General features: G+C 40.1%; 1 protein-coding gene across 4 annotated transcripts in view; it reads left to right on the plus strand.

Annotated features, from left to right (window-relative positions):
- The window catches only part of INTS7 (integrator complex subunit 7), a 112,661-nt gene extending 99,418 nt beyond the window's left edge, over positions 1-13,243 (plus strand). The window contains exons 17-20 of one of the 4 annotated variants that reach the window (XM_011975781.1): positions 1,675-1,807; positions 8,268-8,366; positions 9,995-10,180; positions 12,850-13,243. In XM_011975781.1, the coding sequence (XP_011831171.1) occupies positions 1,675-1,807; positions 8,268-8,366; positions 9,995-10,180; positions 12,850-13,137 (706 nt within the window). In that variant the 3' untranslated portion in view covers positions 13,138-13,243. The remainder of the gene's footprint in view (positions 1-1,674; positions 1,808-8,267; positions 8,367-9,994; positions 10,181-12,849) is intronic. The other 3 variants (XM_011975783.1, XM_011975782.1, XM_011975784.1) reach the window with 3 other exon arrangements.
- The last annotated feature ends 516 nt before the right edge of the window (positions 13,244-13,759 follow it).

A 13,759-nucleotide genomic window follows, 5' to 3' on the forward strand; every position in this document is an offset into this window, starting at 1 on the left:
TCTTAACAGATATTAAAAGCATAATAAGGAAAGAATAACTTTGTGCAAAGAAATTTGCTTAGATGAATAGGACAAATTTAAATACTCTTCATTAGCATAGACAAAAATTTTTAACAAAAGTTCAGTCCAACAATATATGTAAATATAATACATTAAGACTAAATAGGGTTTATCCCAGGAATGCAAGGTTGGGTTAACATTAGAAAATCAATTTAAGTACTTCACCATATTGCAAAATAAATGAGAAAAACTAAAGTGGGAAGACTTAACTACTGGTTTCAAGACTTAATATAAAACTACAGTAATTAAGACAGTGTGATGATGGCTTAAGGGTAGGACGGAGAGTCCGGAAATAGATACTCACGTAGTCACTTGATTTTTGTCAAAGATGCCAAGATAATTGTATGGGAAAAGAATAGTCTTTTCAACAGATTGTGCTAGAACAACTAAATATATAAAAGGGAAAAAATAATCTTCCTTACCCCACACCATACACAAAAGAGTATGTATTGTATGGCTCTATTTATATGAACTATTAGGAAACAAATCTCATTTACAGAGACAAAAAGCAAATCTGCGGTTGCCTACCGCCAGAAATGGAATTGTTTTGTTAGCAAAAAAATGGAAGTCTTTTATGTAGTTTAGTTGTCCTTAAAGTCCATCATACAAATGAGCTTCGGTTCTTAATAGAACTTAAGATATAGTAAAGAGCAGGAAACAGAGCTTTGGAGCCCAGCAAATGTGAACATGAATCCCTTACCAGTCACTCCTAGCTCTGTGAATGTATATCATCCCAGTGAGTCATGTATGCATAAACTATAGGTAGATAATGAGGCCTGTTTCCCAGAGTAGTTGTGAAGATTAAATGAACTAATATATATAAAATAGCTGGCTGAAATGCCTTCTACATAGTAGGCATTAAAATGATAGTAGGGAATAATAAGAGTAGTGTTATGCCCAGCATATTTAAATTACCTACATTGTATTTTTAAAAGTTTAGTTAGAAATGCCTTTTTTCACTTAGAAATATTTTCAGAAATTTGCAGGGGTTCGAAGCAGTAGAAGAAAAAGGAAGAAATCTAGGTTAAACTTATTCCGCCATGCTGTGTATACAAACTGTCTTCTGAACATGCCTGTGCGTTTCATCTCCATGCTTTAGATTCATGCCATATCTCTAGCCATGAATGTCCTGTACTTTCCATCTCTCCAGAGTTTACCTGTCTTACTCACCTACTGATATGTTCAAGACTATTTTCTTCTGTGACATTCCTCCATGTTCTAACCTGTTATTTATGTATCTAACCTGTTATTGTATATCTTTATTGATAGTTTGGCACCTATCTGCTGGCTTTATTGATAGTCCCCTTTTCAGATGTCTTTATGTCTCTTTCACCTATGGCAGTAAAACACTGTCATATTTCCTGGCAACCAAAGAGATTAAGAATTACATAACTTGAAGTCAGACCTGAGTTTGAATTCTGGTTTGCCATTTACTAGCTGTATGACTGTAGGCAAACTACTTACCCTCTCCTAGCCTCAATTTTCTCACTTATAAATGGAAATAACTTCATGATTTTAAAAATTAAATGAAAATATTTGAAAGTACCTGATACATGTAGGTATTAAATAGCCATGCTATTTTGATGGATTAATGAATATTGACCTTTACTTCAGTTTCCAGGAATATGGATCTACTGGAACAGCCCATGCTGATAGTGAATATGAAAGAAGAATGATGTCTGTATATAATCATGTCTTGGAGGAGGTAGAATCACTCAATCGGAAGTATACCCCTGTTTCTTATATGGCAAGTGGCATTTGTTTTATTGAGCTTTTATTGTATGGATGTGGGTTTTCATATATCTATGGCGCTTACTAACTCTGTGAGTTCAACAAATTAACCTTTCTGTGCCTGTTTCCTTATCTATAAAACAGGGTTAATACCGACATCACAGCATTGTAGTGGGGAGTAAATGAGATCATCCATGAAAGCACTTACCACATCTCTAGCTGCTACAGAATACAAATAAAACTTTTTTCTTTTTTTAACAATTTAACTGAAGTACAATAATTCTCAACCCAGGCTACACATTAGAATCATTTGAGGGCTTTTTATAAAGAATACATGAATATACAGGCCTCACCCCTGACCAGTTAACTCTGAATTTCTGGAATTGGGGCCCAGGCATTAGTAGTTTTACATGCAGTCAGGTGATTCTGTCATGCTGCCATGGTTGGGAGAACCACTGGCCAATTGAAACAGGAAGAACTGGGCTTGTTGTCTGACTGGCAATGAATCATTTCCTACCAGGTGATGACAGTAATGTCTTTCAGTACACTCTTCAGCCTTTAGCCTGCTGAATTTCTGCTGCCTTTGGCACTTCCTAAGAAATTCTCAGAGTGCTCACCCTTTATTAAATCTTCTCCCCTGATTTACCAGTCATAGGACAGGGTGACACATTCTCACCCAAATTTTCTCCTCCCTGTCCGACCATTCCCTAGTGACTCTGCTCAGGTTTTATAACAAATGCCATAGGCTTGGTGCCTTAAACAACAGACATTTATTTCTCACAGTTCTGGAGTCAGGGAAGTCCAGGATCAAGGTGCCGGCAGATTCGGTTCCTGGTGAGGGCTTTCTTCCTGGCCCTGGTGGCAGCCACCTTCTCACTGTGTCTTCACATGGTAGGGAGAGATCGAGAGCTCGGGTCACTCTTCCTCTTCTGGGAGAACACTCATCCCAGCTGGGTGCAGTGGCTCACGCCTGTAATCCCAGCACTTTGGAGGGCGAGGTGGGCAGATCACGAGGTCGGGAGTTTGAGACCAGCGTAACTAACATGGTGAAACCCTGTGTCTACTAAAAATGCAAAAATTAGCTGGGCATGGTGGCGCATACCTGTAATCCCAGCTACTCAGGCGGCTAAGGCAGGAAAATCATTTGAATCGGGTGTCAGAGGTTGCAGTGAACCGAGATCATGCCACTGCACTCCAGCCCGGACAACAGAGCGAGGACTGTGTCTCAAAAAAAAGAAAAAGAACAGAGGAACACTCATCCCATCATGGGGGCCCACCTCCAAATGCCATGACCTTGGGGGTTACAGCTTTCACATACGAATTTAGGGGAACACAAACATTCAGTCCACAATTCCCAGCCTTTGAACTTTACCCCTTGGAGAGTTTCTCTTCTGCTTCTGTTCTCATTCTGTACTTTCTTGCTTTATCAAGTATTTTAGAATAAATAGGATGTGTCAGTAAAGAGTTAGGTTAGATCTAAAGAGGGGCAATTCCCTTGACATACTGCTTTCCATGTAAAATTGTCAATAGTATTTACTGAACCGAATTGACAACTGTTTGACAGTGACATTGTTTGCTAAGAGAGAGTGTAAAGACAATCTTTGAAAGAAATACACACATCTGTGTGAGACAGTGGTTATTTTCATATTCCTCTAAGCTCCATCCTAAAAAATGAAATAGATGATAAACAGAAACTTGGTTTTGATGGAATTGAATATAATGGAATGGGAATTTTCTGCCCAGCAGAAGACAGTACAGAGAAAAGGGCCCTATGCTCATTCAGAACTAGGTTCAAATTCTGGCATTGCCGCTCAGCAGTTCTGTGACTTTAGTCACATTACTTAACATCCTTTTATATGAAGTAGAAAACATGCCTGCGTCATAGGATTACTGTGAGGTTTAAATGAAATAATGCTCATTGCCTAGCACAGTGCTGTCATATAAGGAGTGGTTAATAAAACATTTCCCAGTCGGGCATGGTGGCTCATGCCTGTAATCTCAGCACTTTGGGAGGCCAAGGTGGGCGGATCACCTGAGGTCAGGAGTTCAAGACCAGCCTGCCCAACATGGTAAGACCCCATCTGTACTAAAACTACAAAAATTAGCAGGGCATGATGGCAAGCGCCTGTAATCCCAGCTACCTGGGAGGCTGAGGCAGGAGAATTGCTTGAACCCGGGAGGTGGAGGTTGCTGTGAGTCGAGATCACGCCATTGCACTCCAACCTGGGCGACAAGAGTGAAACTTCATCTCAAATAAATAAATAAATAAATTCTCTTTTTCTGTATTTTCAAATTGTATTTTATAGATTTGTTACTGTCTGAGCCTCCAGATTCAGTTCAACAAGTACTTTTGGGATCCTAGGGATAGAAAAATGACAGACATGGGATCTTCCCTCAAGTTGTCCATAGTCTTAAGAAAGAAAGATTTTTTTTTTTTTTTTGAGACAGAGTCTCGCTCTGTCGCCCAGGCTGGAGTGCAGTGGCGCGATCTCGGCTCACTGCAAGCTCTGCCTCCTGGGTTCACGCCATTCTCCTGCCTCAGTCTCCCGAATAGCTGGGACCACAGGTGCCCGCCACCATGCCCAGCTAATTTTTTGTATTTTTAGTAGAGACAGGGTTTCACCATGTTAGCCAGGGTGGTCTCGATCTCCTGACCTCGTGATCCACCCGCCTCAGCCTCCCAAAGTGCTGGGGTTACAGGTGTGAGCCATCGCACCCAGCTGAAAGAAAGATTTTATAACAAATACACACAATACAGTGTATGTGCATTAATAGAATTCTGCACAATGTAGAGATGTAGAACAAAAAAGAGTAGTTCACATCAAAAGATAGGGAAAATGGATTGGTGGTGCAGTTGAGAGGGAAGATGTATTTGTATATGAGTTTTCCAGGCAGATAAGAAGGGGTTGGGAATCTCAGGCAGAAAACATGTTCAAAAGCAGAGGCATGAAATAGCATGGTGTCTTCTAGGAACAGTTTGTTATTACTGCAATGTAACGTACAGGCTAGGGATTAGAGAGATGAAATCAGAGAGGTAGCCAGCGGCCAGGTGACAGAAGGCTTTGAACACAGTATTAAGGAGTTTGGACTTTGTCCTTAGGCACTGGGGGGCTTCTTAGAAATTGTAAATGGGTGGGAGAGAGAAGTGCTTAATATAGATTGTATATTATCATATAGAAGCAAAACAGGAAATGGCTGGTAGGGTGTGAAATTAGAGGAAAGAAGAATGACTACAAGGCTTTTTCAGTAATCCAAAGTAAGGAACAAATTACTAAAATGTCAGTAGGAATGAGAAAAACAGATATATATGAGAGATACTTAGTGAAAATATTTTCAACGCTGAGTGTGTTTTTTTTGTTTTTTGTTTTTTTTTTTTTGAGACGGCGTCTCGCTCTGTCGCCCAGGCTGGATTGCAGTGGCACGATCTCCGCTCACTACAAGCTCCGCCGCCTCCCGGGTTCACACCATTCTCCTGCCTTAGCCTCCCCAGTAGCTGGGACTACAGGCGCCTGCCACCACGCCCGGCTAATTTTTTGTGTGTTTTTAGTAGAGACGGGGTTTCATCGTGTTCGCCAGGATGGTCTCAATCTCCTGACCTCGTGATCCGCCCGCCTTGGCCTCCCAAAGTGCTGGGATTACAGGCGTGAGTCACCACACCCGGCCCTTTTTTTTTTTTTTTAAACTAGACATGAGATGATGGAGGCATGCCTTCCAGATTTCCAGCTTCAGTGATCAGTTACACAACTGATTGATCCTTTACTGATAGAATATAGAGAGGTGATAGAAGATGAAGGTTTTATTTTCAAACACGTTGTTGTCTTTAGGCAGTTGGATAGTAAATACGTTGGAGTTGGAAGAAAGATGAGCTGGGATACATATAAGGTCATCTGCACATAGAAGGTCTTAAAGTCAATCAGAAATAAGGGTATGGACTATTAGGTGGAATTTCATGGAAGGAAAAGCATTATCAGGTGCCACAGAAATGTCAGAAAATACAAAGACTGAGAAGTATCCATTGGATTGACAATTAAGAGAGCGTTGGCCAGGCACGGTGCCTCCTGCCCGCAATCCCAGCACTTTGGGAGGCCAATGCGGGTGGATCACGAGGTCAGGAGTTTGAGATCAGCCTGACCAACATGGTGAAACCCTGTCTCTACTAAAAATACAAAAGTTAGCCGGGCATGGTGGCACGTGCCTGTAATCCCAGCTACTTGGGAGGCTGATGCAGGAGAATGGCATGAACCCAGGAGGCAGAGCTTGCAGTGAGCCAAGATCGCACCACTGCATTCCAGCCTGGGTAACAGAGCGAGACTCCATCTCAAAAAAACCAAAAAGCAAAAAAAAAAAAATTAACGTCTTTCTGATTATGATATGTAATTTACATCTCCAGACATCTTAATAGTGGTCTGCTAATATACCTATGGAGGTCAATACCCAAGGGGCTGTTGACCTCAGAGGCACTCCACACTTTTCCAAGGGGGTATTGCAAAATCTGCACCATTCTTTTAAAAGGCAAAATGGTGACTTTCTGCCAGAAAACAGCCTGAAGTCCCTTGTGGTCCTCTGAGTCCACCCTTCAAAGATGTTTCTCTCCTTAAACACTAGTGTGGCATCAGAGGTCCACCAAAGGTGGATGTCCCTGCAAATACTTTCCAAATTACTTGTTGCAGGAAGCTGATTAATGCTATTTTGACAGTTGAATCTGAAAAAATAGAACCAGTGTCTTTAAATCTGTGTTGTAATTATCTCAGGTAATAGACCTGGCATTTGTACTATGAGCCTATTGGGCACAAAATGTTCAACTGCCTGAACCCAATAAGGAATGGATTTTTCTGGCTTTTAGCCTTAACACCCAACTTAAAAAAAGAAAAAAAAAATATTTACAGCATGAGCAACTAGGTGACATTCTGTTTGAAAGCAGGAGCTTAGAGGGACAGACAGCATACCACATGGTGCATGCAGCAGTTTTCAACCTGTGGTGTTGGGTTTCAATCAGGTTGGTGGGAAAAATATTAGAGATAGTTATAGAAATAGACACAAATCTTCTTGGAAGGCTGAGAAGTTTGTATGACTTCAGTAATAGATCTGACTGAAGGCGACCTGATCCCTTTACCTTTAGTTAAACAAATTAAAATAGTAATAAAGAAAGGCAGAGTAGTTTACCTAGCTAGCTTGTTTACTCATGTAAAGACTAACCTTTGATGTAACATGGGTGCTTAAGTGCCTTTTACTCAGAAGTCCACAATGTCAATTTCCCTCTAATGGTGTTGACTCAAGCTTTTGTTAATTAATCTTACTGAATAAATGCGAGTCTGACTAGCTGACCAGGGACCAGTCACAACTGTTAACAGGACTCAGCAGGAGCCTGTAAGCAGCTGGGACCCTCAGCTGGACTGGCAGAGCAGAATATCTGGGTGTCAGTGTACTTTATTCATCCGTTGCTGAATCGGGTCTGCAGGAACAGACCCCCCGCAGCTAGTGCCCCCGCGAAAGGAGTGCTGCCTCACTGTTGTGCCTTAGGAGGCCACTGAGACCGGAGTAGACTGAGGAAGGGATAGTAGACCAAGTAGGAATGGTTCTGGTTCACCTAAAGTTGAAGGTGTTCTTATGATACTTTCAGTTTTCTTCTATTAAGTTGGCAAATCATTGGTGATACAGAAGAAAATCACTGAAGAGTCAGGCAACCTAGATTCTAGTCCCAGCTTGTTCTATTACCTATCTGTGTGACCTGTGTCATCAGCAAAATTGAAGATTAGACTGGGTAATCTTTAAAATATCGTTGAACTCTTAAATTCTGATTTTATGACCACTTTCATTAAGGCTCAAAATATTCTCTGCAGTGTTTCTGTACCTCTGCAGTCATGCTGGGATTTTCAAAACTCAGTTAAATGTGTGAAGCAGATTTGAGAAATAAGGTATTTTGTTAGAGTTTCAGGATTCTCCGACTATATAGTCCTCTTTCATCTGAATTCGACTAAGTTTCCACCATTGCTTACTCTGAGGACCGGTGGCCATAGAGACAAAGAAGCCACCTAATGAAAGAATGAGCCAGCTCAAAGCCAAGGTCCTGCAAAATGCTCGGGCTTCTTTACCATACTGTTTATCATACTTTGCCATGTGATAGTTACTCTGTATTTTAGCATCTAATATATTTGTTTAATAATATACTGATATTTCTGAGTGCTGTAGAAATGTGGAATTTTCCTATTGCTTGGCCTTGAGGACTGTGGATTTTCTCATTTCTGTCACTTACATTTTATTGAATATACTTCACAATGAAGTAAAAATCTATAATTGTGATTGATGACATGAATGATTTAGTATGTATGCACAGTTCCTGGATGTGATGCCTAGTTCTTGATTGGTATGTACATTTGTAATTATATGGGCATTTGTAGTTTTATACTGAATGTACCACTTGTTGATGAAATTTGAAAATTTATTTTTATTTGATTTAGTTTCTTTTTTTCCCTCAGCATACAGCATGCCTCTGCAATGCCATCATTGCTTTGCTGAAAGTTCCTCTTTCTTTCCAGAGATATTTTTTCCAGAAACTACAGTCTACCAGCATCAAGGTAATACAGGAAGAATACTAAGGTTAATATAGATTTTAAAACCAGGTGTCTTCTGAAGATTATGTAGGACATAGCTACACTTCAGTGTGTTACCTTTGGTTTATTGGTTTTTTTGTTTTGTTTTGTTTTTTGAGACAGAGGCTCGCCCTGTCGCCTGGGCTGGAGTACAGTGGTGTGATCTTGGCTCACCGCAACCTCTAGGTTCAAGCAATTCTCCTGCCTCAGCCTCTCAAGGAGCTGGGATTACAGGCATCCGCCACCACACCCAGCTAATTTATGTATTTTTGATAAAGATGGGGTTGCACCATGTTGGCCAGGCTGGTCAGGAACTCCTGACCTCAAGTGATCCACCCACCTCTGCCTCCCAAAGCGCTCGGATTACAGGCATGAGCCACCGTGCCTGGCCTACCTTTGGTTTTGATAAAACCTAGTTGTAAGCCATTTCTCTCCTTTATCAAGGGTTGGATGAAAGGAATGGATTTGAGAGTTAAACTCTCTCCCTTTTTAATTGTCAGTGCCAAATGCTATGAGATAGGCATTTAGGTAACTGGAGCTCTGTTGTTTGCCTCTTACCTCCAGGAATAAATTAGTGATATATCACAGTAGCCTGCAAGGATCTTGAGCTGAGTCTATTCAAACCCAACTTAGAATGAATCAGGTCCAGTAAAGTGTCACCAGTTCTACTGCCAAAGTACTTCTGCCTTTCAGTAACATATTTTGAGGGGCTAACCAGTGAGTAGAATTAGTGTTTTGAAATATTTAAGCCACTCACAATTCAAAAGCTATTTTTGATTCAAAAAATGAAATTGTTGGAAAAGGGAGAAAATTGTCACTTCTAAGAGATTTCCTAGATTATCCCTGTTAGTTAATGTCTTCAGTAAACTTTTACATCCATGCAGATGCTTTTGATTACAAATAACAAAGCATTCCATTTCAAAATGACTGGAATAATGAGGAAGACTGACGATCTAGATAAGAAGTCCTAAAGTAGGATGTCTCCAGGGTTGATTAGTTCAGTAGTTCAACAGCATTATCAGAAAGACTCAAATTTCTTCCATCTTTTCATTTAGCAAGACTTGAGCTTTCTTTAATTGATGCGTATTTGGGATTTTTAATACATTTTTGAAGAAAAACTAATGAGAGGTAAAAAATGTCATTTGATTCATTTGTGGATATTGACTTTTTTATAGCACAGTGACTTCGCTGTGTAGATAATCCTGGAACTTTAAGTTCATTTACATTTGAATTTAGTTTACTTAAATTTACCTAAGACCAAAGAGACAGCAGCTCTTAGGTAATGAAAATTGATATAATGCATTTCCCTACTAGAAGTGGTTCATTGTCAAAGAAATGCCTCACCACAAAAATTGGGAGAACAGTGCCTTTGCTTTCTCTAGTTCTCTATCATCCTCAAGTAGAACTGAGGTTTGAGATGAGAACCACAGTGATGTTTAGAAGGAGGCACTTTAAAGGTACATCTGTCTTTTCTCGGCACAGTCAGGTCATGTGGGGGTAGGGGAGTGCACAATCGATTCTGTTAACCTGTAACCAGTGATTAGCACAGACATGTTTGTCAGAAGGAAGCTTGCTCTTGGTTGTTGGCATTTATTTGAGTGTTGGCATTCCAGCTTGCTCTGTCACCATCGCCCCGGAACCCTGCAGAGCCCATTGCTGTCCAGAATAACCAGCAGCTGGCGCTAAAGGTAGAGGGAGTGGTTCAGCACGGATCTAAACCAGGACTCTTTCGCAAAATTCAGTCTGTCTGTCTGAATGTTTCTTCCACACTGCAGAGTAAATCCGGACAAGACTACAAGGTAATTTAGGAGAGAGGCAGAATTGTGATACAGATTTTATATGAGCTCATTGATGGAAGTTTTCCAGTGTTTTTCATGGTTAAACAGATTGCAGTTATACCTCCAAAGGGATCAGATGGACATAAATTAAAAGCCCACATTGGGGCTGGAAGGGGTTGATAAACACTTCTTTTTTCTCTCCCTGAACCAGTTAATAGGGACGAAGCATCTAGGCAAAGATCAAAATATGAGTTTTGTTACTGTTAGAGCTGTGGGAAAACCTAACTCCGATGCCTGGCAGCAAGGACTTTCTAACCGTAGACCCCTGAATTGGATTTTTTCACCCAGCCTCAGTCAGTACATATGGGAGCCTGCCCCTATAAAATTTATGGCAGGGCACAGAGAACTCGGGTGCCCAAAGCAGAAGAGAAAGAGCAAGGGCTTACCTTCCCATGTCTGGTTCCTGCCCAGAAACTCACCCATCAGCAAGACTCACCTCCTCCCTCCTCCCCGCTAGGCCAGGAAATTAATGTAATGAAAGGCCCCTTGCACATCCAGAGGTCCCTTCAAATGTCAGAGGTTGAAAAACAAGTGTCTCCCTAACCCACCCAATCCCTCCCCACAAAATAATACACATCTATGTAGTTTTCTCCATTTTAAGTAAATTTTATCATTTAAAAAAAGTATATAGCATTTCTATAAAGTGGTCAGATAAAGTAAAATCTTTTTTTAAGAGTGTAACCCTAGGGATTTGCTGCCTTGAGAACTCAGGATATAGGTAAGTAATAACCTGAATCAGGCTTACATTGTTAGCCAGAGCTAAGATACTGAATCTGTACCCATGAAATGCCAGTGTTCCAAATAAAGAATGTTCCTTGCTTTAGACATTCATTTCCAATTCCTTGGTGGTTTATCCACAGTAAATGGAGCAAGGGACCAAGTCCACAGTTGTAGCAGCAAAGTTATTCAGATGCCCAGATTGGCTGTGTTTAGGTTTATTGTGGCGTAGCGTGGAAGGCGGGTTATCAGTGAAGGTATAAAAAGAGAGCATTTTATTATCTTTGGTGGTTTTAGGTTAAAAAGCCAATGGAAGGTCTGGTTCTAAACTATTATTACTTTCTTAAGCCATTACTACTTTCTTAACTATGGCAAGTTCCTCTCACTTTGGCACTCTGACATGGCTCAGCCTTCATTCTCCTCTTTTCCTGTTTTGACTTCTATGCCATACTGCATGGTACCTTATGTAGCCACTCAATAATTTGTGAATGATGAAAAAATTATTTACTATATTTAGAGTACAACTGTTAAAATTGGGTATCTGCTGTCACAGAAGTTTGTAATGAGAATTTACACAATTTATCCCTGTCTGCAGCTCTCTCTTCACTTTGAATTTGAAACAGTAGTAACCATGATTCTCTTTGTTCCTTGCGTATAATTTCTTCTATTAAGAAAATGACATTTAAACCTAGAAGCTATGGTCTTCTGTTTGTTGACTTACCTCTCAAGAGGCATTGATTAAAGTCAGGAAGCTGATATAATAAGCCATGTAATAACATGATTACTTTGCCGTGTTATTCACAGTGAGTTTGCAGCTTAAAATGCAGCCATCCGTTCAGGGTGATCAGGTTCCCTAGGCCTATTTCTGGTCCTTTTAAGGAAGTTCTTTGGTAGGCATATTCTTTAGGGAAATAAAAACTATACAAAGGCTAAACGGGAAAAAGTACCTTTACTATAAATAATTCTAAGACCTTGAATTGGTTGGTGAGGTCAGTTCATTAATGTTACAGGTAAATGTCTCTGGAAAAGTGACATAACTGCTCCTTGAGACACAAAGCTGCAGGGCACATTTATATAATTAATTACACCACAGAAACACACACATAAACCTAGAGCAATCTGGTCAAATACACGTTAAGATCACCTTTATTTGCATTCTCAGGAGAAATCTATCTCTTGACATGTTTCATCTTGGGTACAGGTAAGAGTACGTCAGCAGGTTTTATTCTGGTCTTTGAAGAACAAAAGCATGAATGTCTGGCTAAATGAATGAGCCTGTAAATCTGTGTTTTATAACATATTGTACTTCCAGTCTGAACAAGATACTGATTATTAAATGAGCAATGTGCAAATTGTTCAGTTAATTTATTAAAGGAGTAAGGAACCACTACATTAAGTAATAAAAATCAGACCAACTGGATGGGGGGGAACCTAACTTAAATTTGCTTAGTGTTTTGTTCTTTTTCAGTCTCTTAGATTTTAAACTCTCTGGAACAGGTGATTTCATCCTATTTCTTCAGAATATCTCTTCACAGTCTCAAGGAAGATAGGGATTTAGAGATGGGGTTGAGTAAGCAAGGAAGAAAGCCCAGCATGTGAAGGGGCTGTAAACAGCCCTGGGAGCTCATTCTACTCAAGGATAGTGAGGAGCATCGCTTAATAGTTCAGAGTGTAGGCCCTGGAGGTAGCCTGCCTGTGTTCAGATTCCTACTCCATTCACTAATCATGTGACTTTGGAGAAATTACTTCACCTGTCTGCCTCAGACTGCTCATCTGTGAAGCAAGGATGATAGCAGTACCTACTTTTTGATTGTCTGCATGGTCTAAATAAGCTCTTAGAACAGGGCCTAACTCATAGTAAGTACTGAATAAATGTTAGCCATTGTTGTTATTTAACAATTATTTCATTCCAGATACCCATTGACAACATGACCAATGAGATGGAGCAAAGGGTTGAACCTCATAATGATTACTTCAGTACTCAATTTCTGTTGAACTTTGCTATCCTTGGAACACACAACATTACAGTGGAATCTTCTGTGAAAGATGCCAATGGTATAGTATGGAAGACTGGTCCCAGAACTACCATATTTGTAAAATCCTTGGAAGACCCTTATTCCCAGCAAATTCGCTTACAACAGCAGCAAGCCCAGCAGCCATTACAGCAGCAGCAGCAGCGCAATGCCTACACACGATTTTAACCATGGAATGCATGCATGGCAGACTTTCAAGAGATCAATCAAATTGCCAGAAGCAGTTTGCTTTTTCATATGGAATATGTATGAAAGTTACAGTGTAATTCATTTATTCATTGATTTTTGTAATGGAATATTCTGGAAAAATTTTGTTTTCTTAAAAATTTTGTCTGAAAAATAATTGGGCTCCTGGCCAGAAGACTGTTTTGTTTTGTCATTACTGTTTTTTCTGTTGCCCAGCGTTTTCTTTTTCTTTCAAGAATAGTCACATGTTGAGATCATTGAATGATAAATTTGACCGCTACTCTTCCAAAATACATCGTTTGCTGCCTGGCTTAGACCTAGGATTCTGAGCTGTTCATTGAGAAGTTCTGACCAGTCACTACAAGGTTTATCCATGGTAGCAGAACCTGAGTCCTTCTGTAGATGGACTTGAAAGTGCTCCCTACAACATCCAGCCTTCTGGATTATGAAAGCCCACAGTCTAGCAGTATTGAAACATCCTGCTGTATTGTTTCAACCACGTATCTATCTATCTCTTCCTGTGCTAAAGCAATCTTAATTTATTATTTTCATATTTATTGAAACAAAGAGCAGCTAGCAATTTCATAGAAAATTAAACATTAAT

This window comes from Mandrillus leucophaeus, unplaced genomic scaffold (assembly GCF_000951045.1).
Source record: "Mandrillus leucophaeus isolate KB7577 unplaced genomic scaffold, Mleu.le_1.0 Scaffold159, whole genome shotgun sequence".
Classification (NCBI taxonomy): domain Eukaryota; kingdom Metazoa; phylum Chordata; class Mammalia; order Primates; family Cercopithecidae; genus Mandrillus; species Mandrillus leucophaeus.